At 53.6% G+C, this 22,599-nt stretch overlaps 8 protein-coding genes across 8 annotated transcripts; 4 read left to right on the top strand and 4 right to left on the bottom strand.

Moving 5' to 3' along the window:
* Nucleotides 1–570: 570 nt before the first annotated feature.
* A1O3_06285 (uncharacterized protein) lies at nt 571–2,617 on the bottom strand (the record flags this gene model as incomplete). Its single annotated transcript, XM_007736405.1, has 6 exons — nt 571–1,110; nt 1,298–1,577; nt 1,656–1,808; nt 1,927–2,123; nt 2,242–2,399; nt 2,494–2,617. 6 exons carry the CDS (start codon nt 2,615–2,617, stop codon nt 571–573), a joined length of 1,452 nt encoding a protein of 483 aa, XP_007734595.1.
* A 914-nt stretch (nt 2,618–3,531) lies between these two features.
* A1O3_06284 (uncharacterized protein) lies at nt 3,532–4,698 on the bottom strand (the record flags this gene model as incomplete). The annotated part of the gene is made up of 4 exons (XM_007736404.1): nt 3,532–4,142; nt 4,220–4,300; nt 4,417–4,567; nt 4,627–4,698. 4 exons carry the CDS (start codon nt 4,696–4,698, stop codon nt 3,532–3,534), a joined length of 915 nt encoding a protein of 304 aa, XP_007734594.1.
* A 730-nt stretch (nt 4,699–5,428) lies between these two features.
* Nucleotides 5,429–6,064, top strand: A1O3_06283 (uncharacterized protein; the record flags this gene model as incomplete). Its single annotated transcript, XM_007736403.1, has 1 exon — nt 5,429–6,064. The coding sequence occupies one exon, from the start codon at nt 5,429–5,431 to the stop codon at nt 6,062–6,064; it is 636 nt and encodes a 211-aa protein (XP_007734593.1).
* A 216-nt stretch (nt 6,065–6,280) lies between these two features.
* A1O3_06282 (uncharacterized protein) lies at nt 6,281–7,712 on the bottom strand (the record flags this gene model as incomplete). The annotated part of the gene is made up of 2 exons (XM_007736402.1): nt 6,281–6,904; nt 7,206–7,712. 2 exons carry the CDS (start codon nt 7,710–7,712, stop codon nt 6,281–6,283), a joined length of 1,131 nt encoding a protein of 376 aa, XP_007734592.1.
* A 930-nt stretch (nt 7,713–8,642) lies between these two features.
* Nucleotides 8,643–11,991, bottom strand: A1O3_06281 (F-box and WD-40 domain-containing protein CDC4; the record flags this gene model as incomplete). The annotated part of the gene is made up of 3 exons (XM_007736401.1): nt 8,643–8,786; nt 8,847–11,561; nt 11,614–11,991. 3 exons carry the CDS (start codon nt 11,989–11,991, stop codon nt 8,643–8,645), a joined length of 3,237 nt encoding a protein of 1,078 aa, XP_007734591.1.
* Nucleotides 11,992–13,235: 1,244 nt separating this feature from the next.
* Nucleotides 13,236–15,473, top strand: A1O3_06280 (uncharacterized protein; the record flags this gene model as incomplete). Its single annotated transcript, XM_007736400.1, has 4 exons — nt 13,236–13,547; nt 13,598–13,850; nt 13,897–14,627; nt 14,679–15,473. 4 exons carry the CDS (start codon nt 13,236–13,238, stop codon nt 15,471–15,473), a joined length of 2,091 nt encoding a protein of 696 aa, XP_007734590.1.
* A 1,906-nt stretch (nt 15,474–17,379) lies between these two features.
* Nucleotides 17,380–19,629, top strand: A1O3_06279 (uncharacterized protein; the record flags this gene model as incomplete). The annotated part of the gene is made up of 1 exon (XM_007736399.1): nt 17,380–19,629. One exon carries the CDS (start codon nt 17,380–17,382, stop codon nt 19,627–19,629), a length of 2,250 nt encoding a protein of 749 aa, XP_007734589.1.
* A 901-nt stretch (nt 19,630–20,530) lies between these two features.
* On the top strand, nt 20,531–22,043 carry A1O3_06278 (uncharacterized protein; the record flags this gene model as incomplete). The annotated part of the gene is made up of 4 exons (XM_007736398.1): nt 20,531–20,602; nt 20,654–20,683; nt 20,740–21,723; nt 21,774–22,043. 4 exons carry the CDS (start codon nt 20,531–20,533, stop codon nt 22,041–22,043), a joined length of 1,356 nt encoding a protein of 451 aa, XP_007734588.1.
* Nucleotides 22,044–22,599: the final 556 nt, after the last annotated feature.

Genomic DNA, 22,599 nt, shown 5'->3' with positions numbered 1-22,599 from the left:
CTGGTCCTGGTCCTAGTCCTTTTCCCTGTTCCTTGTCCTTTATCTTTTGTCTCTTCTCTTTTTGTTTCTTGTTCCCTTTCCTTTCTCCTGCGCGCAACCGAAGGATTAGGATCAATAGAACGGTGCTCCTGGGAGGTTGGAACTTTGAAGAGAAAGACCGAGTGAGTAGTGGGAGTGAGAGTGTGAATTGAGTTGCCTAGGAGGAGGAGGGGAGCAGAAACGTGAGGGCGGCGAAGATTAGATTTCCGACACATAGGTTGCAACCTCTTAACAAGATAGCCGACCGGGGGCGGGAGCGGGGGCGGGGGCCCTAAGGCTTAGGAGGCTTAGGCGTTGGGCTTAGGGGTTCCTTAGGCGGGGTGGGCTTAGCATATGGCGGGGGTTTGGGGGGCAAGCGCAGCGCATGATCTCACTAGCCCTAACCCTAACCCTAAGGCTCCTGCTTGGTAGTAGTAAGGTGCTTACCACCACCACCCACCACCCACCATTAACTATTAACCACTAACCACTAACCAGAGGTATTTATAACGTGCTCGCCACTCACAGAGGTACTTTCAAGGTGCTAACCCCTCACCAAAGATACTTGTAACGTGGCAGTCCATCAATCTGCTCCTCCCGCGTCGCCTGGATATTCAGATATCGCAACCACGCCCCCAAAGCCGCGGCGACGACGGCGCCGGTGCCAGCAAAGGACGACAGGATGATGCCGGCCATGCGGAACTGAGGAGCGTCGGAGCTGGGGAAGAAGTACGAACCATAGATATTGGACGAGTTCCCAATTAGGTTCACCAGGGCATAGACGACGGCGCGCTTGGTGCGGGTGCGAGGCACGGTGCTGGCCACCCAGGCTTCAATCACGTTGAAGGCCGAGAACGAGCCGGCACACATCAGGAACATGCCCACGTATCGGGGAGCCAGGGAATGTGTGTTGATGACCATCATGTTGCCCACAATGTCCAGTAGCAGCGGCCACACTATCAGACTGGCACGCTGGTGGGTGCGTTCTGCCATGATCGAGTTGCCTAATGAGGTGAGGAATCCAAACACATACACTGGCGCCGTGATGAGGAGCGTCACCGTATGGCTGAATCCTAGGGTGTTGACAATAGACTGTGAGCGAATACGTTAGTTATAGATATAGTTATAGTCACAATCACAGTCACAGCCACAGCCACAGTCACAGTCATGTCAGCGAGCGTCCGGACGTCAGAGAGGCCAAGGCCATAGGAGCCACAGAAGCCACAGATGAGAAATGAGAAATGGCATAGCACGACACTCGAAGTCAGCCTGAGCGTACCGGAAAAAAGTAGGTCCACGTCTGAGACGACAGCAGACACACTTGAATGACCACCAGAACCCATGTTTTGTAGTCGGTGACTGCATCGACCAAGGCGGCCTTGATCGAGCCGTTCTCGTCAATTTCGTCGTTGGCCGCCCGCGCCAGTCGCCACTCGGCGAACCGCTGTTCCTGCTCAGACAGCCATTTCCGCTGGCCAGACCGAGGGTAATCCGGGAGGAGGAGGAGGGCAAGAATCCCCGCCACCACCGTGCCGGCCCCCTCGATGATGAACAGCCACCTAAGTCGAGCAGGGGTATGGTCAGCGTCTGAGGAGGAGGAGAAGGAGGAGGAAAGGGAACGTCCCATTAGTCCTCACCTCCATCCCTGGAGACCGCCGGCTCCATCCAAGCCACTCAGCACACCGGCCGCGAGGAGACCCCCGAATCCATTGGCAATGGTACTTCCACAGTACATGAGAGCCACTCTGAGGGGCATCTCGGCAGGCTTATACCACGAACTGATCAAGAGACTACATGATCACCACATATAAGGTGTCAGTAATACTGCAGTCTATCAATCTATGTGGTAGAAGCAGTAGCTGGAGGGGGGAATCAGGAATCAGGATCAGGAATCAGTCATGGTCTTACACCGCCCCGGAAAAGAACGGCGACTCTGCAAATCCCAACAAGATCCGCACAGTCATGATTCCGGCAAAGTTCTGGGTGGCCGCCGCACACATGGAGATGGAGCCCCAGATGAAAATGGCGAGAGGGAGATAGCGTGAAGGTCTCACTCGAGTGAGCACAATGTTGCTGGGCACCTGTCCGAGCAGATAGCCGACGAACTGAGCAGCAAACATGTCCATGTCAGTATAGAGAATGGGAATGGCAAGTATGGAGAATGGGAATGGCAAGTATGGAGAATAGGAACGGCAAGTCCAGAACACAGAACGAAACACCCACCATGATGGCGACGGTGGTCTGGTACTGGGTATCACTGAGACCCAAATCGGTCTGCATCCCACCAAGCCGGGCACTGGCAATGTTGGTTCGGTCCAAGATGTTGAAGATGAACAACAGGAAAAGGGACGAGATCAAGTGCAGGTCAATCTTCCGCACCACTATGTGATGTATGCCATCGCATGTCATCAGCACCAGCAAAACGACACAACCTGAGGCCACGGGTGGGCATGTCGACGTCGACTTTGCACTCACGTCGTTTCTCCAGCGTCTGCTCCTCCTCGGCGGAGAGGCCCTCGAATGTGATGAGTGCGCGAGCATCATGGGGAGATTCCTCGATATGGCTGGTCGGGAGCTGTTTCACATGTTCGTCATCCATGGTTGCCGGAAAGAGAAATACCCGATGATCTCTCAGAGAAGGAGAAGGCGAAGGCGAAGGCCAAGGAATAGGCTGAGGAATAGGATGGAGGACTGGCGGTGACAGTGATAGTGATCCCAGAGAGGACCTAATCCTCATGCTTACCCTTACCCTTACCCTTCTGCAGTCTATCTTCCCCCCCGCAACGCCACACTGTAATCTGATCTCATCTGATTTGGTTCTGATATCAGCCCGTTATCGTCCCCTCTGCATGGGGTTGAAAGGCAAAACCCTGCTGTGGTGACGTACGTACCGTCTATAGGAACTGCCAGCGGAAACTCAATGCGGAGGACACTTTATATGGTAGGTAGGTGGTAGGTAGGCCTGCAGTAGCGCACCGAAACCCCGAGACGAGGCATGGCAGATATCTACCTTACCTAGGTATTTTGTCATCCATGGCAGATACCAACCCCATGGGGACTTAGCGAATGTATTCGTGACTTTATAGAGCAATCATCAAGGCAAGGGTAGATCCTATTCCGACACGACGATCAAGTTCGGATTCTTATCCGCTCATGGACAAGGGAAGGGCTACCCACTACATGTACTTACCTAGGCACCCTGGCTAGCCGTTACGGTAGGCCCCACCGAGTGAGAGAATGGGTGGCTGTAGGGTGTAGGGTGTATGGTGTATGGTGTATGGTGTATGGTGTATGGTGTATGGTGTATGGTGTATGGTGTATCTAAGCCATCTGGAAATATGTCAATGTGTCAAAATGAGCCCTATACCAGCTTGAGAATCACGATTGATATTCTAGTATGGTGGCGCCACGGCCATAAACAGTATATAGTCGTCTGGATGCTCGCCTGCGACCTCCCAGTCCTGCCAAAGCCTTCTGATGATTTTCACAATTTTGAACGGGACCCCGATTTCACTAGTCCGTCGTGGTCAGCCATCTGAGATATTGATAAACTTGTAGGGAAACTGGAGATGGCAAGACATCCTCGAGTGTCGCGGTATACTCACGGTGTAACTCCCTATTTTTCGCCGCAAATCGCTCGTCTGGCGCCCCTTCCATCACTCTCTCCGCCAATGCATCCGCCGCGTCGTACACGGCCAACAACCGGTCCTTGCGCAGTGGGATGTTCTGTAACCTTTTGGCCTCCATCATGCTCTTCCCATCATTGACGGCGAGTTGTCCCTCCAGGAACTCAATGACTTGGTCGTGAAACCCTTCACTTGGGAAAATCCGGTTGACCAGACCCCACTGCTCGAGCTCCTCGACGGTCAATTTGCGGCCGAATAGCAGGAAGTCGTTGGCACGATGAACACCTATAGACTGCGCGAACGAGGTTGCCGAGCCGAATTCAGGGACCAGCGCGAGCTCGCTAAACGGGACCTGGAGGTATGCGCGTTCAGCTGCCAGGACAATGTCTGCGACGCCCGTAAACCAGGCAGCACCGCCACCCACGGCGGGGCCGTTGAGGGCTAGCACTAGAACCTTTTTGTGGTCGATCAAGGAGCGGAGGATCTCGACGGCCGAAGCTGGGATGCAGCCGTCAATTGCCTACTCGACACAGCAACCAGCAAGGACAAGCCATGGCTGGAGAGGGGTGTCTTACTCGTCGTCTGACTTGCCATGAAGTTGAGTTTCTTCGCTGTGGGATTGGGGAATTCTTCTCTTTGGTTTTGCGCATTTCTGGCTGGAAATAGGGAGATAGTCAGCTTCATTCCCCAGTGCCCGGATAAATGTCGAAACATCCATATCATCATTCATTCCTTCAACCCCACAGCCAGATCTGCACACGCCTGTACTCACCCTTCACATCGGCACCGGAAGAGAAGAACCTGCCCTCACCGGTGAGCACTGTGAAAACGGTATCTGGATGCTCATTCAGCTCTCGGATTGCCGAGGCCAGTTCGGGAAGCAGAGTGCCGCCGAAAGCATTGAGCGACCTAGGTCGATTGAGCTGGATATGGTCAGAACACCCGGGCTGTATTTTCCACGCAAAGTGTCCGTCGGGCGCACCTTTATGATCCCTATCTTCCCCTTGACCCCGAAGATGACGTCTGTGTAAGGATACTTGCTAGAGGACGCCATGGTGGATTCGGTCGGATTTGTCTTGTTCTATTTGTGCTGCCCGAATGACTGCATCCTAAGTATCAGTCTCGCAGGTGCAGACTCGGGGAAGAGGAAAGAGGATGAAACACGGGAACACAGTACAGAGTAGCAATAACAGAATCTGGGCTGTCCCTATCGGGCGGTTGTCTTGTCTTACCCCTCAGAAGCCGGTCAAAGACAGAGGATTGCAGCCTCGGCACAGAGCCGTAGCGCAAGGCCATGGCATTACCAGGCATTAGCAATGTGTGAAGGTATCCGTATCCGTGTCCGTATCCGTATCACCAAGCACTTGTCTCACCACAGCATGGCTGAGATGGTGTAGGCCCCATACGTCAGGCTGACCAGAATAGATGAGTACTGTGTATGGTAGGAGTAGTAGTAGGTACCAAGCACCAAGCACCAAAGGCTGCCAGGACAAACAACAAACATATCAAACTGCGGTTGAGCAGTATGAAGCACCGTACCATGCATCATTCTACTACGGTGGAGCATGATCCCCCGGCCGCATGCCCATGCCCGATGAAGTCATGCTGAGGCTCAGCCTGCCGCGCTCTCGACTTTTCTCTGCAGCCATCGTCGGAGTTGATCGCAACAGCAACACAATTTTCCTGAGTCCCAAAGGCCGTGCAGTGCCTTGCACGTACCAGGTACCAGGGCTATCTTAGAAGTCGTCCCTCGAACTCACCTTTATCCTCAACAAGCTTCAACCATGTCCGAACCAATTCCCGAGTCCATACCCACGTCCGCGGACCCTCGCTCTCGCCGACCCATCAAACGAGCTCGCGGCGCCAACACCCCCTTGTCGGCACAAGCAAATGAAATAGAATCCCTGTTCCTCGACCCTAGCAGACCCGTGAGCCTCCCTCCGCCGTCAAGTGAAAAGAAGTCTTCGCTGCCTGCGCCGCCAGAGATCGTCGCAAATGTGCAGGGTTCCTCTGCCGGCGCCGGCTCGGGCGAATTCCACGTCTACAAAGCCAGTCGGAGGCGAGAGTACGAGCGCTTGCGGACCATGGATGAGGAAGCCAAGAAGGAAGAGGAGAACGAGAGATGGGCACGAGAGGAAGAAGAGAGGAGGAAGAGGGACGAGGAGAAGACCAAGAAGAATCGCGAGAAGCGAAATAGAAAGAAAGCGAAGAAGGGAGGTGCGAAAGATAAAGACCAAGACCGAGCAACGGAGCCGGTTGCAACAAACGGCGGCTCAAATGGCGAGACTAACAACGTCAAAAAGAGGCCTGGTGGCCTGGAAATTCCGAGACGAGGTAGCCCCGGCGACGAACAGGGTAGTGATTTCGGTGTTGCGGAGGTGGTCAAGGAAACCGGTATCACGATCCTTGAGGATGACTGAAAGAGTCCAAAGTCGCCAAGTTGGGATGGCTCGTTTTCAACTTGTTCTGACGAGACTCTAGCTGCGGATGAGGGTTCATAAGATATCGTTAGAGAAAGAGCTCGACTACGGGCTTCCATCAACATCACGGTGGTACATTCTGTTCAACAGTATCGAAATCCACAGCATACCATACGACATCCCGGCCAGAAAGAAATATCAATTTGGTCTTGGTCTTCAGAACCTGTCAGATCTCTCACCAATCGCCGTGTCGATCCCACTGAACCGGCGTAACAACAGTTGCAGAGTGCCTGGTAAGACGCTATAGAAAGGCACACACTTTGCATAAAACGGCGACCTTATTACACCGCCATCTCCTCTCTCTATGGTGCGCACAATCTCTTTGGCCACGTCCTTTGCCTCTAGCACCGGAGCGAAGAAATTCGCATAGAATGGGAGGGACGTCTTGTTAGCGAACAGCTGGGTGTCGAGCTGCCCAGTCTCGACGAGGAGAGTCTTTACTCTGGCAAAGACAGAAGGGTCCGGGTGATTGCGAAGTTCATGGCAGAGCGTCTGGTGGAGAGACGAGGCGGCGGCTTTCGACATGGTATAATCTGCCAAGCGGGCGGGCGCGAGATGAGAGAGGATGGACGAGATGGTGACAATATGCGCGCCCTTGGGAGAGGCAGTGAGGCGAGGAAGCAGCAATGAGAGAGTGTTGACGGGCGACACGGCATTGACCGTCAGCGTGTTGCTGACCTGCTCTGGGGAAAGAGACGGTAGCTTTCCAGACAACGGCAACAGAGGGAGGCCAGCAATGGCGGTGGCGGCATTATTGACCAGAATCGTAGGAGACCCGAGCTAAGTCGTACGTAGGACAGGTTAATGCCACGTTCCCAAACAAGAAGTCCATGCCCATTGCGCTCGTAAAAGTAGGAACCATCTCTCCACGGCGTAGAAGCTGTACATACCCCCCCGGAGAGTACATACGCCAGGAGAATGCTCGGCCAAGTGGATGGAGGAGCGAGCAAAGCCATATCACACACATCACATGCAAGCCAAAGCCAGAAGGGAGAATGGAGAAAGGGTTAGGGCTAGGGTTAGGAGAGAAGAGAAAAGAACGAGTGACACCAACAGACCAGACCGGAAATTTCGTACGTACCTGATCGACGATCCTGTCTAGGGCTAGGGCGACATGGTCCCGACGACGCAGGTCGACCGTCTCCCAGAGCAGATCCCAGCGTTCCATCTCGTCTTCAGCCTCGGGATCGGGCCCCTTGACATCCAGCACGGCCACCTTGGCCCCTTTCCTCAACAACAGCTGCGCCAGCACCCTGCCCAGGCCGGAGCCGCCGCCCGTGATGATGGCCACCTCGCTCTCCCACTCCACCCGGCGGTGGCGGCCGTAGCTGATGCGGTGGTTGATCCAGCCCAGGATCTCCACCACCGCCAGCGCCGCCGTGTAGTACAGCGTGTAGTGGGCGAGCGGTTCGCGGTGCTTGTGGATCGACGCCAGGCAGAGGTAGAAGACAAGACTGATCCACGGGTGGAAGACTGAGTTCGCTAGGATCAGGAGCAGAACGTCCAGCGTGACGTGGCGGTACCATGCCTTTGGCTTGAGAAACGCTGACGGTGACGGTGACGCTGACTGTGACGGTTTAGATGCCATCTCTGCCGTGCCGAAGGGTTCGAGTCCTGCCAGGCCTGGGGAACGAGACGATGCGACGAATATCCAATCCAAAAGGTCTCGTCAATCGTCCTGCGACGGGTTACGCTGGGAAAACAAAAGCAAAAACAGAAGCAGGATCAGGAGCAAGCAGCTCACATCCTAGTCATGATTTAGAGCGTCCCAATCGAAAAAGTCCTGGTCCATGGCGCTGTTTCAGACCGAGGAGGCGCAAAGTCGAAACACGAAGGCGTTTGGCCGGAACCAATCACACCGTCAGCCTTGGAACCTTCGACGAGGATATCACTCACCACCTTATGTCGTACGGATACACTGTACACACACGGGCATAATGCACATATAACAACATCCGCCTGCTCTCGCACCTATGCACACTACGCATGCATTTTTCTACATTCTAGTCGCAAGAGGACCCAATTGAAAATACTAGAGGAATGCAAAATATGTATGTCTTGCTCATCCACACTATGTGTTCGTTCAGTTCAGCCGAACCCTTCCCTGCATGTCCACCAAAGACAAATATCTACCATGAGCATTAGAGCAACGTCAAGCGGCCCAGTCAGGCGGTGCCGATGGTAGGTAGAGGCATGCGCATCAGAGGATAGCACCGAGATTGACCGCGACCAAAGAAACCATAAACTCCCGGCACCTCCGGTCCTCGAACGCCAGTGCAAGGAACAATCCTGAAGGCAGATTCATCCCAGGTGCCCAGCAAACTGCGACTCGATGTTTCTTCGAGTCTTCGATCGTAAAGCGTCATAAAGGGCAAAAACCCCCACATAGGTCCCATCGCGAGTATGCTTAACCGTTCCATGTTCCATCGAGGCATGGTATGGTGCCTAGGGTATCTTCTGAAATCGTTTGCATGTCCATCGTGCCATCCTAAAAGCATGTCATCAAAACTTCTTCCAATCACACATCTGTGCGGTCGTCCAACTCCAGGATGTCGCCATCATCGTTATTGGCTTCGGCCTCGAAGCCGTCGGCATCAACGATGATCCTGCGGCCCAGATTGTGTTCGGGTACGCCATCGCGAGCAGCGCCGTAATCAAGCACCTATTTATCAAGTTAGCGGAAAGATACAGGGCCAAAGAGTGCGGAAAGGTCGGGGCTTACCTCTATGTACGTCAATCCATCTCGCTGTACAGCAGCAACGCAGCGGCGTTCATCAAACTTGACCTGCCAGACCCCACTCAGGTCCGAAAGCAGGTCTTTGATACATTCGCCAGTTCTGATATTCCACAATTTGAGGGTTCTGTCTGATCCCGAGATGACCTTTTGCCCATCGTGCTTGAAGCAGGTGATGGCGCCTGTATGTGCACTCAGCGTGGCTTTGCACTGGCCATTCTCGGGATCCCAGATCCTTAAGGTTGAGTCGGCGGCAGCGGAAACAAGCTTGTCGCAATTCAAGTCTAGCAAACCTACTAGAGAGGTGTGGCCTTCCAAGGTGTACTTCAGGGAGCCTGTATTGAGATCCCAGATACGCACCATATAGTCCATGGATCCACTTATGCAGCGGTTGCGAGCATGGTCGAGGACAACGCTATAGACTTTTTGTGTGTGGCCCTGGAGACGGTGGATCGTCTCGCCCGTGGAGATCTTCCAGACGCGGACGGTGCAGTCGTAGCTGCCACTGACCAAAGTATCTGCATGGGCGGCTATTGCTCGCACCGAGTGCTGATGGCCAGTCAGTGTCCGCACAAAATAAGGACAGTTATCGGCGTCATTGTCGTTCTCAGCCTGGATGAATTCTGGATCTCCGGGCCGTGGAAGTTTCCATACACGGAGCGTCGAGTCGCGGGAGCCGGTTATAATGAGGGGCTGCTTAGGCATCATGATGGGCTTCCCCTCCGCATTCTCGCCGACCTTGACCGGCGTGACGATTTGCAGGCACCGCACGGTTGATGTGTGTCCACGGAAAACCTGAGTCTCACGCGCGTCTTGGATGTTCCACACACGAACCGACCGGTCGGTCGAGCCGGAAACAAGTGTGTTCCCTTCATACTGCAGGGCCCAAACCCCGCCTTCGTGGCCCGTCAGTATTGCCCTGAGGATGCCAGTCCGGGTCTCGTAGACGTTGATGTTGTTATCATCGCTGCCCGTCAAGATCTTGTCGTTGTCGAATTGAAGACAGGTGACAACGTGCGTGTCATGCGCACGGAAAGCAAGATGCTGGGGCTTTGTGTCTTCAAACATCCAGTTTCTCCGGATGAGATGATGCCTGCGGTACAGAGATTTGTAGAGGTGGAGGCCTTTCAGACTCGGTAAGCTGACACTTGGATGCGGCACTGCCAGCATTGCTGCATTAGCCGCATTATAAGGGCCTTCAGCCGTGGACACGCGTTGCATCCAGTCGACCGATGTGACGTCAAGTGACGAGTCACGTGACAAACTCTTGCGTTTTACTTGCTTATTGCGACTGGACAGCATCGTGGCCGCTTTACGCTTGGATCGACGTAGAATTCCACTGAATCGGTTCTGTGAAGGTGGAGTCGAGGGGGAGGTGTTCGCCTCGGTCTCGGACTTCGGGGCATTGCTGTAGTTCAGGTTCGCTTCATAGCCATACGGACCATAGGGATCTTGCCACCCCCAACCTTCGGAGATGGCCTTTTGCAATTCGCCTTCGGCGAGAGTATATCCGTCCGCATCAAACAGCTCCTTCCAGGCTCTTTCGTCGCCGTTGATCATCTGACGCCACTTTTTGGACACCTGCGAGGCTTTACACAAGCTCTTGAGGTCGAGGTATTTGAGCACGTTCAGCGCCAGTTCTGGAGGCAGGATTGTCAAGAAGTCACACTTCAAAGCCGGGTTGACGGCATCGGCAACTATTTGAAGTGTGGACTTGGGGCATCGCCGGAGTAGTTGGTGCATAACGTAGCTTTTGAGCTCGTCAGGGATGGCCTCAAAATAATCGAGCATGGCGGGGAGGTCCGTAACAGATCCGCTCAAGAACGGAGCCGATTGTCGAGAGTTGGCTCGAGGTTTCGTATCGGTGACTTGTAAAGATTGAAAAGGGTTGGACTGTCGTCCTTCAGTAATGGGCACCCTCGATGCTATCTGATGCTGCGAGGCCATCTCAGAATTAGTATCCACGCCTGCAAAATACCCCGAATGTTGCAGCGAGGCGGCAGCCCTCACGGGAGAAAGGCTCGGACTAGGAAGGCTGCCATCATGGGCTGATGGGCTTCCGGCAACGTGCAGCCGTGAGGGCACGGACGACAATGCTCGTCTGCTCAGGGGCCTCACTGGATTCGGCTCAGCCTCTTCGTCGATTGGGGGAGTAGGGACGGCGCTCTCTTGCGAAGAACCACGCCGCGATATTCTATTGACAGCTGTACCATTGACTGAGCTACTTGGCTCATCTTCGTTAAGCGATGTTAGTTCAGGACTCGCCCTAGGCCGGGAATTAGGAAAAGTCGACCGCTGATCCACGCTCGGAGACGGAAGGAGTGTGCTTGTGCTTCTGGAAGGGTTGATGGTGCTAAGCGGTATGCGTCGACGATTCATTTTGGGAGGTCTGTTAAGGGTCTCTGGTGTCACAGGGTGCGATCCCTGTATGTCGTGGATGTGTGGCCGGGGAACATCTGCCGTCATCCTTTCTCCGGGTCCCATGGAAGAACCAGGACGACTAGATGTAAGTGCCGGGGCTGGCAACGGGGGTTGTTCTTCATTATCGGGGATAGATTCTGGGGAAGCTGGCCGGTTTGGAGCACGGATCTGTACAAATGTGCTAGCTGAGCCATCGTCCGGTATCTCCGTCCAGGGCTCGAATGCTTCAATTGTCTGGATTGTTCCGTTTGCGTTTCGAAGTGTTCGCTGTTCGACTTCCAACTATGCATCGAGATCAGTATACATACACAATCATGCGTGTGATATCTTATACCTGTTCTAATGCCACGGTAGTATCTTCTGCCTCACGAAAGACCGTTCGCTTTCCTCCTATTTCAAAATTTATCTGCCGTAGATATGAAGGCGTGGGGGTAGCTGCAAGGGGGTATTGCTTTAGATCAAGTTCTTGCATACGACGGGGTGGACGTAGAAGAAGTGGAGGAAATTTCGTCGTGGTGGTAGTAGTAGTCGTGACGACCGTGGTCTGCGTAGCTGGAGCAAACGAGAATTGTCCCAGCAGGGAATTCGAGTCAACATCTCGAGTATACACTGGAAACCCTCGATTGTGCGGCCTATGTCCATTTCCCGGAACCGAGTGCCGGCTTTGGCGAGAGTCTTGACCAGTTGCATCCATCATTTCTTCATCCTCCATTGCACGCGTTGTGATCACCGTGTGCGTTTAGATGGCGTGAAGTCAACACGCATTTGGCTTCAGTGAGCGACTTATGCAGCCAGGCGCGTCGCCTCCGTATATAATCGACCGGAAAACCGCTTCGCTGCCCCAACAGTGGAAGCAAGTATGGAGTGGCTCGGTCGATGTCTTCGTGATTAGATCGGCCTGTCGAGAATACTGACCTGGGTCGGAGAAGGGAGAATAGGATCGGTCGGTTCGAAGCGTGGGTAGTCGATATCCGGCCACCGTAAGGTAGTAGAACAACGGTTCAAACTAGGATAACACTGCTTTCAGGGGACAACATAACGCCGAGCAGCAGAACCCAGCGTACAAGTCCACCTTCGGGAAGATGGTGTCGAATGAAGATTGCAACAAAGAATGGAGGAGGCGAGAACGTCTGGTATGCCGAAGAGTGGCATGGAGTGGGCGGAAAGGGACTAACACTGGCATGCACGCCCAGTGCTGGGCCCGCACTGGCAGTCAAGCGGCAATGACTTTGCTTGGCGCGCTTTGTCGTCTGCGGTGACGTTCATTGAGTCTGAAGTCTTCCAACAACTCATTTAGCACCTCAGGTACTACTACTAATTACCCAGGTATTAACATACGGACTGTGACTGCATGTGCTCTGGCATCAGATCGTGTGACTGTCATAAAAAATGCTGATGCTTTCGGTAGTTGGTGCAGTCCTCCTTTCCGAACCGGCTGAGATGAGGATGCGATGATATGCTATTCCTCTGCAGATGCACGTTCTCCGAGCCAACAGAGTCCTTCGTCCAGTCCTTGACGCACGCTTGAGCAATTGATGTGAAGATTCAGGACAGCATAAGAGGAGGGTGAAATTAAATATAAGCAGAGCTGAGCCTCTCTCTGCTCGGGTCTATGGCAAGGCCAACGTGGAACTGTTACATATTGTAGCTGGTGGGTGCCTCTTGTCCAGGACATTCTACAGTGTCGAGGTCAAATCCATTATCTTATATTGCCGAGAGGCCAGTCCCACTTCCTTTTTCGGATCTGTCTCGTTCATGGCTTCGTGTCCCTGAGGTGGCCACATTCAGACAAGCTTGGCTGCGGTCTGAGAAACCCCAGGTCGGAAGGCATGCCCTGGTGAGCGAGGAGAAAATAGCTGTGCTGGCTACCTATGCTTTCATTAAGGTCACATGGCCACTACCCTTTGTCTTTGTTCGTCTTGCCCAACCATCTACTGTTACGTGTGCACCGCAACCATGGCCGAACAGCATCTGCTTCTTGCTTCTCCCGGGCAGAGCCTCTCACGGATAGAGAGCTTGTCTCTAGTTCAGATCTTCCTTAACGCTTCTCTAGCATGTATCGCACATACGAGGGAGCTCATCCCATGGATGTCTCCGTGTCTCCAAACACGATACATCGACCACATCGACCCGTCTCTCCTGGTCAGTGATGAAAGCTTGTACACCACATTCCAGGCTTTCGATTCCAAAGGCGCTCGAAGCGGGCAAGAGATTAGAATTTTGGTGCGTGGCGGCCACAAACGTGCCGATCAGATACTCGAGATGCTTGTAAGGAGTGCACAGTGACGCCTGTCAAGCATCACCTTACGGAAATACAGGAAAATGGAGTGTTCGAAGCACTAGAACATGGCTACTTGAACACCCTACAAGTCTTTGTGACCGACAACAATGGCAGTACTCCCACTGTCCTTGAAACCTATTGCTTTACGTTTTCCTACGACGGCGGTCGGGTCAGCAGCGTCGAGTTCAGTCCTACGAACCATGTCTTCGTACTGGAGCATTTACACAAGAGTTTCAAGGCCGCTATTCGCGCTCTCCTCCGTTCTTTGAAACAGCTCCCGCGTCTCCCAGGTTTGGCACAAGCATTCCTCTGATGTGGAATACTAAACATTAGTAGCACGCCGGAAGCTAGGCATGAGCCTCACCTATAATGACGAGTGCCCCAACATCTACCAGCCGCCAGGGTTCATGGACAGAGACGATCCGGAAGAACCAGATCGCCTGTTGATATGTGAGGCCTTAGAGCAAGGTGTCGGAGATATTGTGGGAAAGCTGGACACAGGACATTATCAGGTCAACGTTGGTGTTTGCCAAAGAGCCTCGGAAGACACAGACACGCCACCTGACCCCCAAGATGCTGCCATGAGCAGACAATTACAGGCAATGCAAAAGACATCCTCAATCCGGAGCACTGATCTAGTCTCCACGCTCAAAGATTCCCGCTCTGACAAACGAAAAAATGACTTTCAAGTCCCAGGAAGGAAACGTCTGAAGGTAACTGGGCCTAGTGGTCTGCTCAGCGAGATCCAAGTTGGGCAGGGCAAGCGGCAGCAGCAGGTAGGCCGGATTGAGGACCTTGAAACGTCCGTAGGGGAGCTCAATCAAGCCGGAGCTGCTGATGATCCTGTCGTCTCTGAGGCCAGCCCCAGCCGCAGGAATGGTCCGTGGCTCAGCATCAGCAAGCTGGTAGAACTTCTCGTTCATTGCTACGCTATTCAGTGTGGAGTTTCTGGGGGTGACGGGAATGTTTTTGACCAAGGTTTGCTTGCGGATGGGATTATCAGACGGAGGAATCGATCGAACCGCCTCAGATGTGAGTGTGGTAATGCAGTCGTGCCCGGTCAGCTGGTGAGCACTCCAATTACGATGTATGCATGACTTCTCCCTAATCTCGTCCAGGCCTACTGTGAAGTCTGTGGCAACTGGCAGCATGCGCAGTGCTATGGCTATGATGAAACTTCTTCACTCGACCCGCCAACCGAGCGATTCTGCTATACTTGTCTCCTTTTTCCCGCTGACGAAGGCGTTCTGCATTTGCCTGCATACATCATTGCCATGCGATTTGCTGTTAGCAAGTTAGCAAGTCAAAGACAGTCCGGCTATGCCCTGAACGAAGAAAAGTTGCAGACCATGCTTCAGCCCCTACAATGTACCAAACCGGTACTCGATGCAGTAGTCAGCCAGCTAGTGGCAGACGGTGTCCTCCTCCAAGAAGGGCAACACTTGCAGATCTGTCACCTCGACAAGTCGAACCTGCGGGAACTCGAGCGCAAGTACCGGCACCCATTCGCTCACATCGGCCACCTCTACGACCCAGACGCTGATGCCCAAGATCTACAGCAGCGTACCTACCATATCGCGCGTGCCATGGAGAAGTATGCTAGAGGCCAAGATTTCACCAGAGCCCAAGGCTGTGGGAAGATCACCTACTTCGATCAATTTGGCGAGCCCGTGGCTCGATGGGGCTATTTTGAAGTCAAGGGTCCCTCAAACACCAAACCTGCCGCAGTAAACTTTCCTCCGGCAACACCGGTGCGCCGCCGCAAAGCCAGCATTTCCCGGCTGTTGGTCAATGTGGACCGCTCACCGTCAGTAGGAAGCGTGAGCTTGGACGAATCATCGCTCCAGGTTGTCGAGGATGTGACCTGCAGCAGCGATTTCAGTCGAGTCAGCTCCACGGCCACGGGCGACTGAGCATACAGTAGACCGTCCTAGGGGACGGCGGCTGGCATGGCGGTGGCCTCTCTGTCCTCCCCTTCGAGAAAGAGAATATCCTTGTCGAAAGACAGGAACAGCTTTGAGTGGAACGGAGAAGACGAGGTACTGCGAGGCATAGTGTGAGATGTCCTCAAAGAGCACGGTATCAGATACTGTCACTGAGACCGTGGTAGACATGCTCAAGATACTTTCAGTGCTCCGTCTATCTGCAGTATCATCAGATCCGGGATAGCAGTAAGCGAAGTAGTCTGAACCATGATGGCCTATGGACTGCGTTTCGGCTGGACCGAGCTAGAATGCGTGGTACTCTACAGCACCCTCAGCCTTGACGTTTTCAGTCCGATATTGTGGCGGACACCTTCGCGATGGGTGGACACCTTAGAGATCAAATTGTGTGCTCCATACTCGAGTGCCGAGTGCCTCGATAAGCATGCGTGACATGAAATCTCGCGAACACCTCCACTCGACGCTTTCCACTCCACACACTTCTATATGGGGGCAATGATCGTCATGTTGGTGCCCCCTGAATATCCTGGCGCCAGTGTGGGATGGGCTAAGGATTGAGGCTAAGGACTGAGGGCTAAGGAGGACTCAGGAGGCTTGGAAACTGGTCAGACGGCTGCCCTACTGAGCACCCAAGCAAGGCGATGCCAGCTGTGGTCTCCTTGCCTCTTACTATTTATTACCGGGGTGTGTAGGTACCTGATATACCCTGTATCTAAGGTGACTTCAATACGAGATGGCGTCCAGAGTGCCTAAGGTACGGAGGACGGGTACGGTAAACTGTTCGGCGGTATCTACGGTAGTCTCCAAAGTCGACCAGGTGGACGGAGTACGCACTACAAGACCGAAATCATCAAGACTGCCAGGGCCCAGCACAATCCCTGTTTCCTTCTACATCATGCCGACGGCCGGCGCAAGCATAGAGTGGCCCGTATCCCCCGTTCGGCGCGACAAATGATGACTCCATAATGCTTGGGACAATCTTGAATCCTGCGTTGAGCACCTAGGCTCTGGGTCTCACACTCTCTGAGTCTGGAGTCTACAGACCCCTAGACCTTCACTATTCCCAAAAGGCGCCTCGGGCATTTGAAGCGACCGAGCGAGTGGTCGGCGGACAATCACATGGTCTCCATCTGCTGGCTCTTCCCTCCTCCATCGAGAGACCACCAACCCACCGTTTATACCCACACTGCGCCAAAAGCCAACGGGTGCCAGCCTACTACTGAGCCTAGTGTTTACGATCACCACAGAGCCTGATACTACTACAGCTACTATAACGGTGCGATTACATAGTCGGCGCCATATTGATGCTAGGTCGCGACCATTACTTGTTCGCTCCCCCATCGGTCCCATCATCGTTCGTCAGCGTTGCCGAATGTCTTGGGAGCCCCAACGGTCCATCTCCTTCAGGCCTCCGAACTCCCATCGCCGGTACCGTTCCATTCATGGAAGTCCGCAGTGCACATCATCTTGCGGCCGCTGCCAATGCCGGGTCTCTTCTGATCAAAGGGACTGCTGCCCTCCTGCGTGTTTGTTTGCCCCTCTATCCAATGCTACGGCCAGATCTTCCACGAGAATCGTCGCATCTCCAGACCGACAAATCCACTAGATTTCGAGTGTCTCGCCATCAGCCGATCGTCGTCCTCCAGATCCTCACCGCCTGGTCCAACTCGCTTTGTTACTGTGGCAGCGAAAAGGGCTGATGGGATAAACGGGCCGAAAATACACAAGAAGATTTGATGTTGACGGTCAAACGAACAATGCTTTCGTGAAGACTTGTCTGTGGTACCATCCGGAGCTACAGTCTGACTGTTCGACTACCTCGGCATGCACACGATTTGAAGTGCACTCTTTGATACCCTTTGCAAAAGAAGTCGATATGGGGACCAGTCAAAAATTTCGTTTGCCTAGTACTTTCAGGCGAGAAAAGTCACGTCCTCAGCCACAGAACAGGCCGTCAGATGGAAAGGAATCTAAGGCACAACATATACTTGGGATCACAGGGTCTGCTCTCAACACAGCCCGAAACGAGAGCATAAGCTCTTCGACCACAGCAAGAGTGCCTAGGCTCTCCCTTTCAGATGCCACGACAGAGTTCGGGTCTGTTACTGCGCCAATAGACAATCCGGAGCCTCATCGAGATCTGCATCTGAAGGCATCCTCCGTGCTGTTGCATGAAGACTACCGTTTCGCTGCGGATGGTGCACGTTCGATCCGGTCTGCTCGGCTCAAAGCTTCGGGCTCCTCCTCCACACTGCACTCGCACTACGACGCCCAGAAGACACCACTCTCCATCTCACAGCAGACCTCAGACTCATCCAGGCGTGACTTTGCCCTTCGTAAAGGGTTGCCCGTTGTTGTCCAATCCACGACTCCTGATCAAGATTCGCTACGTCAACTGCGGCTGTTCAGGTCGTCGAAGAATCGAGATAAGCCGGAGTTGAGGAAGATCACTCAACAAGGCCCTCGGTCACCAGTTTCGCCGGCTCGGACGTTATTTGGCAGTCAGCGGTCGTTAACCCCGTCTGAACAGGGCCCGACCTCCCCTGTAGTCAAGTCCTTACCCCCCGCCATGGCCCGTAATCCAGTCCTATCCCCTCCACGGAGTCAGACGAGGGCCAACAAGTTGGGGCCGTCAATGGACTCTGCGGCTAGTCGAGCCGAAACATCCCAGGTTAAAGTCAACATTAGGCGACCGAAAGTTGGGGTGAAGCATTGGTTCGATGGACTGGAGGGTGACAGCAGTGAAGACGAGAGCATTCACGAGCCGGAACTACAGCCGAGCTTTGTTGTCGGGATGGAGATGGCCTTCGAAGACGGCAAGATAGGGCCTGTGTCAGAGGACTCGAGCCAGAAGGCTCCCTCCATGTCAGAGAATTCGGGTCAGGGTGCAGGGTCTATGCCTTTGAAAGCGTCTGCTCCCCGCCATGCGCTTCCTAGTTCAGCAATTCCCCCCCGGACCTCAACTCTCAATGCGAAGTCATCCAGGCCAACCATCCGTCGCAATGCTTTGCACCAGGTTTCTCTGCCGCCGTCAAAGCCAAAGCCAAGCTCGCTGGCTTCGACCGATCTTCACCAGACCAGTGTTCTTGACCTGTCTTCATCGGAGGATGATGAACCTCAACCTGCCAGGCCCCATCCTACCGAGAGGCCCTTGCCTCAGTTGCGCGACAGTATAGCTGTGGAGTCACTCATGGAGTCCGAAATCGAGATCGGGACGGCTCAGGCCATTGACACGAAACAGACCTCTTCGGTGCAGGCGACGCCCAGTTTACGGCGAGTGTACGGCAGTCAAGCGAGGCGCCACGCACGACCGTCCATGAACCGACACAGTACGGTAAATGGCCAACGACTGACATATTTCAGCGATCGATCGTCGGAACCAGCAGTGGAAGATAATGACTTACTCACTTCATTTCCCGCAACACCTACTGACCCACCTTGTTCACACCGTACATCTTTCCAGGGCTCTTTTCGATCTGATACTGCCAGCATAGAGAGCAGGAGGCTCATCAGTGTCACTCGGCAGGAGGAGTCTCTTTTGGCCGCTATGAGGTTGAGGAAACTGGCTTCCAGCAAGTCGAACGGCAGCTCAGCCAGTCGCCAAAAGCAGATTGTCGGCGACCAGGAGCAGAGGAGACCAGGACGGCACTATCAAACGACAAGGAGTCCAGTTGGACAGGAAATCTCGGCTCTGGCTCCGACAAGAAAGGTGGATGTTGCGCCGTCCATCTCTTCTGCAAACTTCGACCGAGACTCCTTCACGACTTTCCAGACTGGCATGTCAAACGACCCGAGCGTACGATTTTCGTTTACCAGTTTTCAAACAGATACCTCTTTGGATCCTGAGACCGAAAGGTCTCTATCGCTAGGCATGACTTCGCCCATGTTGCTGGCACACTCGCGGAGCGTCCATCGCATGAGTCGTGCGACGTTCTTTTCCACATCGACTAGCGACTCCAGAGATGGCTCCTGCAGCCGACGAGAGACTAGATATCTGTCGAATCTAGAGAAGCTTCAGACCATGCCAAAGAGGGAGGAGATCTCGTCTCAGGATTTTATCGACTTCCCCTATCATGGATGGGAAGCCAAGTCAAGACTGGCGGCGGCGGCAGCAGCGGCAGATTAACACGACCTGGCACCGGAAGGATTTTGGACTGTTTAATGTGTTCCTTTCTCCTTTTGTTGAGAGTACATGATGGCGGCTGTAGGGATGGCCTTGGAAGTGTCGTTGTATATTACTATCACTTTTGGAATTCCCCAAGATCGGGTCCCATGACGATGATGATGCGGGGATTTTGGACTGTATCATACCAACCTTTCATTCAGATGGATCAGATGGATCGGGCGGCATGGGGACTCTGGACCTGCTTGTGCTTGATGGCTCAGACTCGTCAGTGATAATTGCGGGAGTACACCGTACTTACGAACCGAGGCAGGGAGGAAGGAGATGTAAATATTGTAATTCGCATGCACGGCACGCGCTGGGGTGTAATGGAAAATTGCGAAATGAGTCGTTCTCAGTTGGTCTGCAACTCTTATGCCGTGTTCACCTTGTCATCCTCTGGCGTGGAGCAAAGACCGTTCGGTGTCACGGTATATCCGAATGTACGATGATTGTTGAGGCGGACGCCATGACGCAGGGCCAAGTCGCGAGAGCAGTCGTGGGACTGCCAACCGAGTCATCTGAATGGTGGACTAGTTGCACTTCCCCTGTCGACGCGCCACGACTCACGATCGAGTCCAGTGCCTGCTTTTCGATACGGGGTCATGCCCTCGCCGTTCCCTGTTGCGGTGTCCGGTGACCTCTCAATCGCTGTTGAGCTTCGGGTCTGCTACGCCTCCACGGTTCGACGTGCTCGAAGGACACTGTTATTCCTCCTCGCAAAGAACCTGTCCATTCCTTTGACAAATTCGTCGCCTCCTCCCGCATGACGGACTGCCCTGCCTGGCGCAGTGTCTGTCCCTCGCCGACGATACCCGCAAACATTTCATAACATTCTTGGTTCATTGATACCGCGAACAGCAAGATGGGAGCAGAGCGCATGGGCTTTCCGCCCAGGTTCATGGGCATCTCGTTACGGAGCCTGACTTTGGGTCTTGTAAGGAGACGCAGCATAACTTTGCGGATGAACCGCTGACGAATATGGCAGTTGACAATTCAATTTTCGGCCTTCATTCTTGTACGCACTCTCGGAACCTACGTCTCGGAATCCATGAGACTAACTGCCTGCTGCAGATACTTCATTACTCTCGCGTGATGCCGGCACCGGACGGACACCGATACCTTCCCTCGACAGCCATCTTCCTTGTCGAACTAGTCAAACTAATGGTATCTCTGACCATATCCTTATACGAGATTTCTCTCACGGCCCCTCGATCCATGCCCGCAACCTCTCTTCTCGGCGCATTGGCAAATGCTATCTTCTCTGGAGATAGCTGGAAAATGGCTGTTCCGGCTGGTCTGTACACTTTGTCGAATAGCCTGCAGTATGTCGGCATCTCCAACCTCGACGCTGCCACTTTCCACGTCGTGTATCAATTCAAGATCTTCGTCACAGCCATCTTCAGCGTTGTGCTCCTGCGGAGCAGGATATCTGCCCGGCAATGGATATCCCTGGTCCTACTCATGGTCGGCGTTGCGATCGTCTCATTGCCCCAAGGCTCCGCTTCCTCTCTGGTGTCGAGCCACCATGCTCGAGTCCACGTCCCCCGCTCGGCCAATGCCTTACGCGAGCACTTCGGGATGGCGGATTCTGGTTCTCACCTCAGAAAGAGATCGGCTACATATGAAGGCATCGCGGAAGACGAATTAGCCCTAGACACCCCTCCATTGGATGCGTCGGCAGGAATTCTCGCGGTCCTCGGCGTGTGCATCTTCTCGGGGCTTGCAGGTGTCTATTTTGAGAAAGTCATCAAAGAGTCCCCCAAGGTCACATCTCTTTGGATCCGAAACGTGCAGTTATCGACTTATTCTCTCTTTCCGGCATTTTTCATCGGGGTCATATTCCTTGACGGCGAAACCCTAGCCAAGTATGGCTTCTTTGCCGGGTATAACTGGATTGTCGTTTTGTCAATTATCGTCCAAACCTTTGGCGCCATTCTTGCAGCATTCTGCATTTTCTATGCAGATAACATATCGAAAAACTTTGCGGTCAGCATCAGTATGGTACTGAGCAGCCTAGCAAGTTTTGTGTTCTTCGATTTTTCCATAACAAGACATGTATTTGCATTCGCATGCCGCGTCCGTCGAAACATGCTAATGGGTGTTAGTTTCTTGTCGGGGCGTCTGTCGTCCTGGTGGCGACATGGCTGTACAACACCGAAGAAGCCCGTGCTCAACAAACCCCTGCAATCAAGATATACACCGATGAGAAGACATTTCATAATGGTGCAACGGAAGCGAACGACATGTCTATTCAAATTCCCAAAACGCCCCTAGGCCACGGCGAGACAGCGGTTGCCACATCGCGACCGGGCTCTCCAAGTCACAAGAAACGGAAGAACGAGTCCGTGGGCTATTTCATAAAGCAACATGAGTGACGGACGACTTGAGTAAACGATGGCTTACGATTGGATATGGAAGTGTGGACCTAAGGATATGGCTGAGGAAAAGATACAGCTTCCCGGAAAGTTAGACTGGCGTCCTTGGGTCGAGCAGACTCAGCTGGCCTGGAGGCTTCTCCTTGAATAGCTCAAAGAGAATTGGCGCCCGGCCGGTGTCCTTAGGTAGGGTACGAAGATAATGGGCGGCACATTGGGTGAGGATTTAATGAAAAGGGGGCCGCGAGTCACGTGGAGATTCCAATATCGACGCGCCTGCCTCATTTTGCCTTGACATCGTCACTCCCGTGTCGGCTGCCTGCATTGATTTTTCAGTCTGATTGCGAATGTTGTTGCTTGACACCTTTCCCTCCCCGTGATCGGTGCTCCTTGTCGCCTGTTGCACTACCACTGCGTTTGCTTCTGGCCCATGCTTGTCATGGAGAACGCCAGGCGCCTTTTTTCGACTCTCAGGCGAGATTCTCTTGCTGCGTCTAGCCGTGACCCAAGCACAACTTCGAGACCACAAGTGCTCGAATTCAACACCAACCGTCCT

The sequence above is a fragment of the Capronia epimyces genome (assembly GCF_000585565.1).
Source record: "Capronia epimyces CBS 606.96 chromosome Unknown aczIQ-supercont1.5, whole genome shotgun sequence".
NCBI classification, from domain to species: Eukaryota; Fungi; Ascomycota; class Eurotiomycetes; order Chaetothyriales; family Herpotrichiellaceae; genus Capronia; species Capronia epimyces.
The sequence above is the reverse complement of the archived record's forward strand: the minus strand, read 5'-3'. Positions and strand labels throughout refer to the sequence as shown.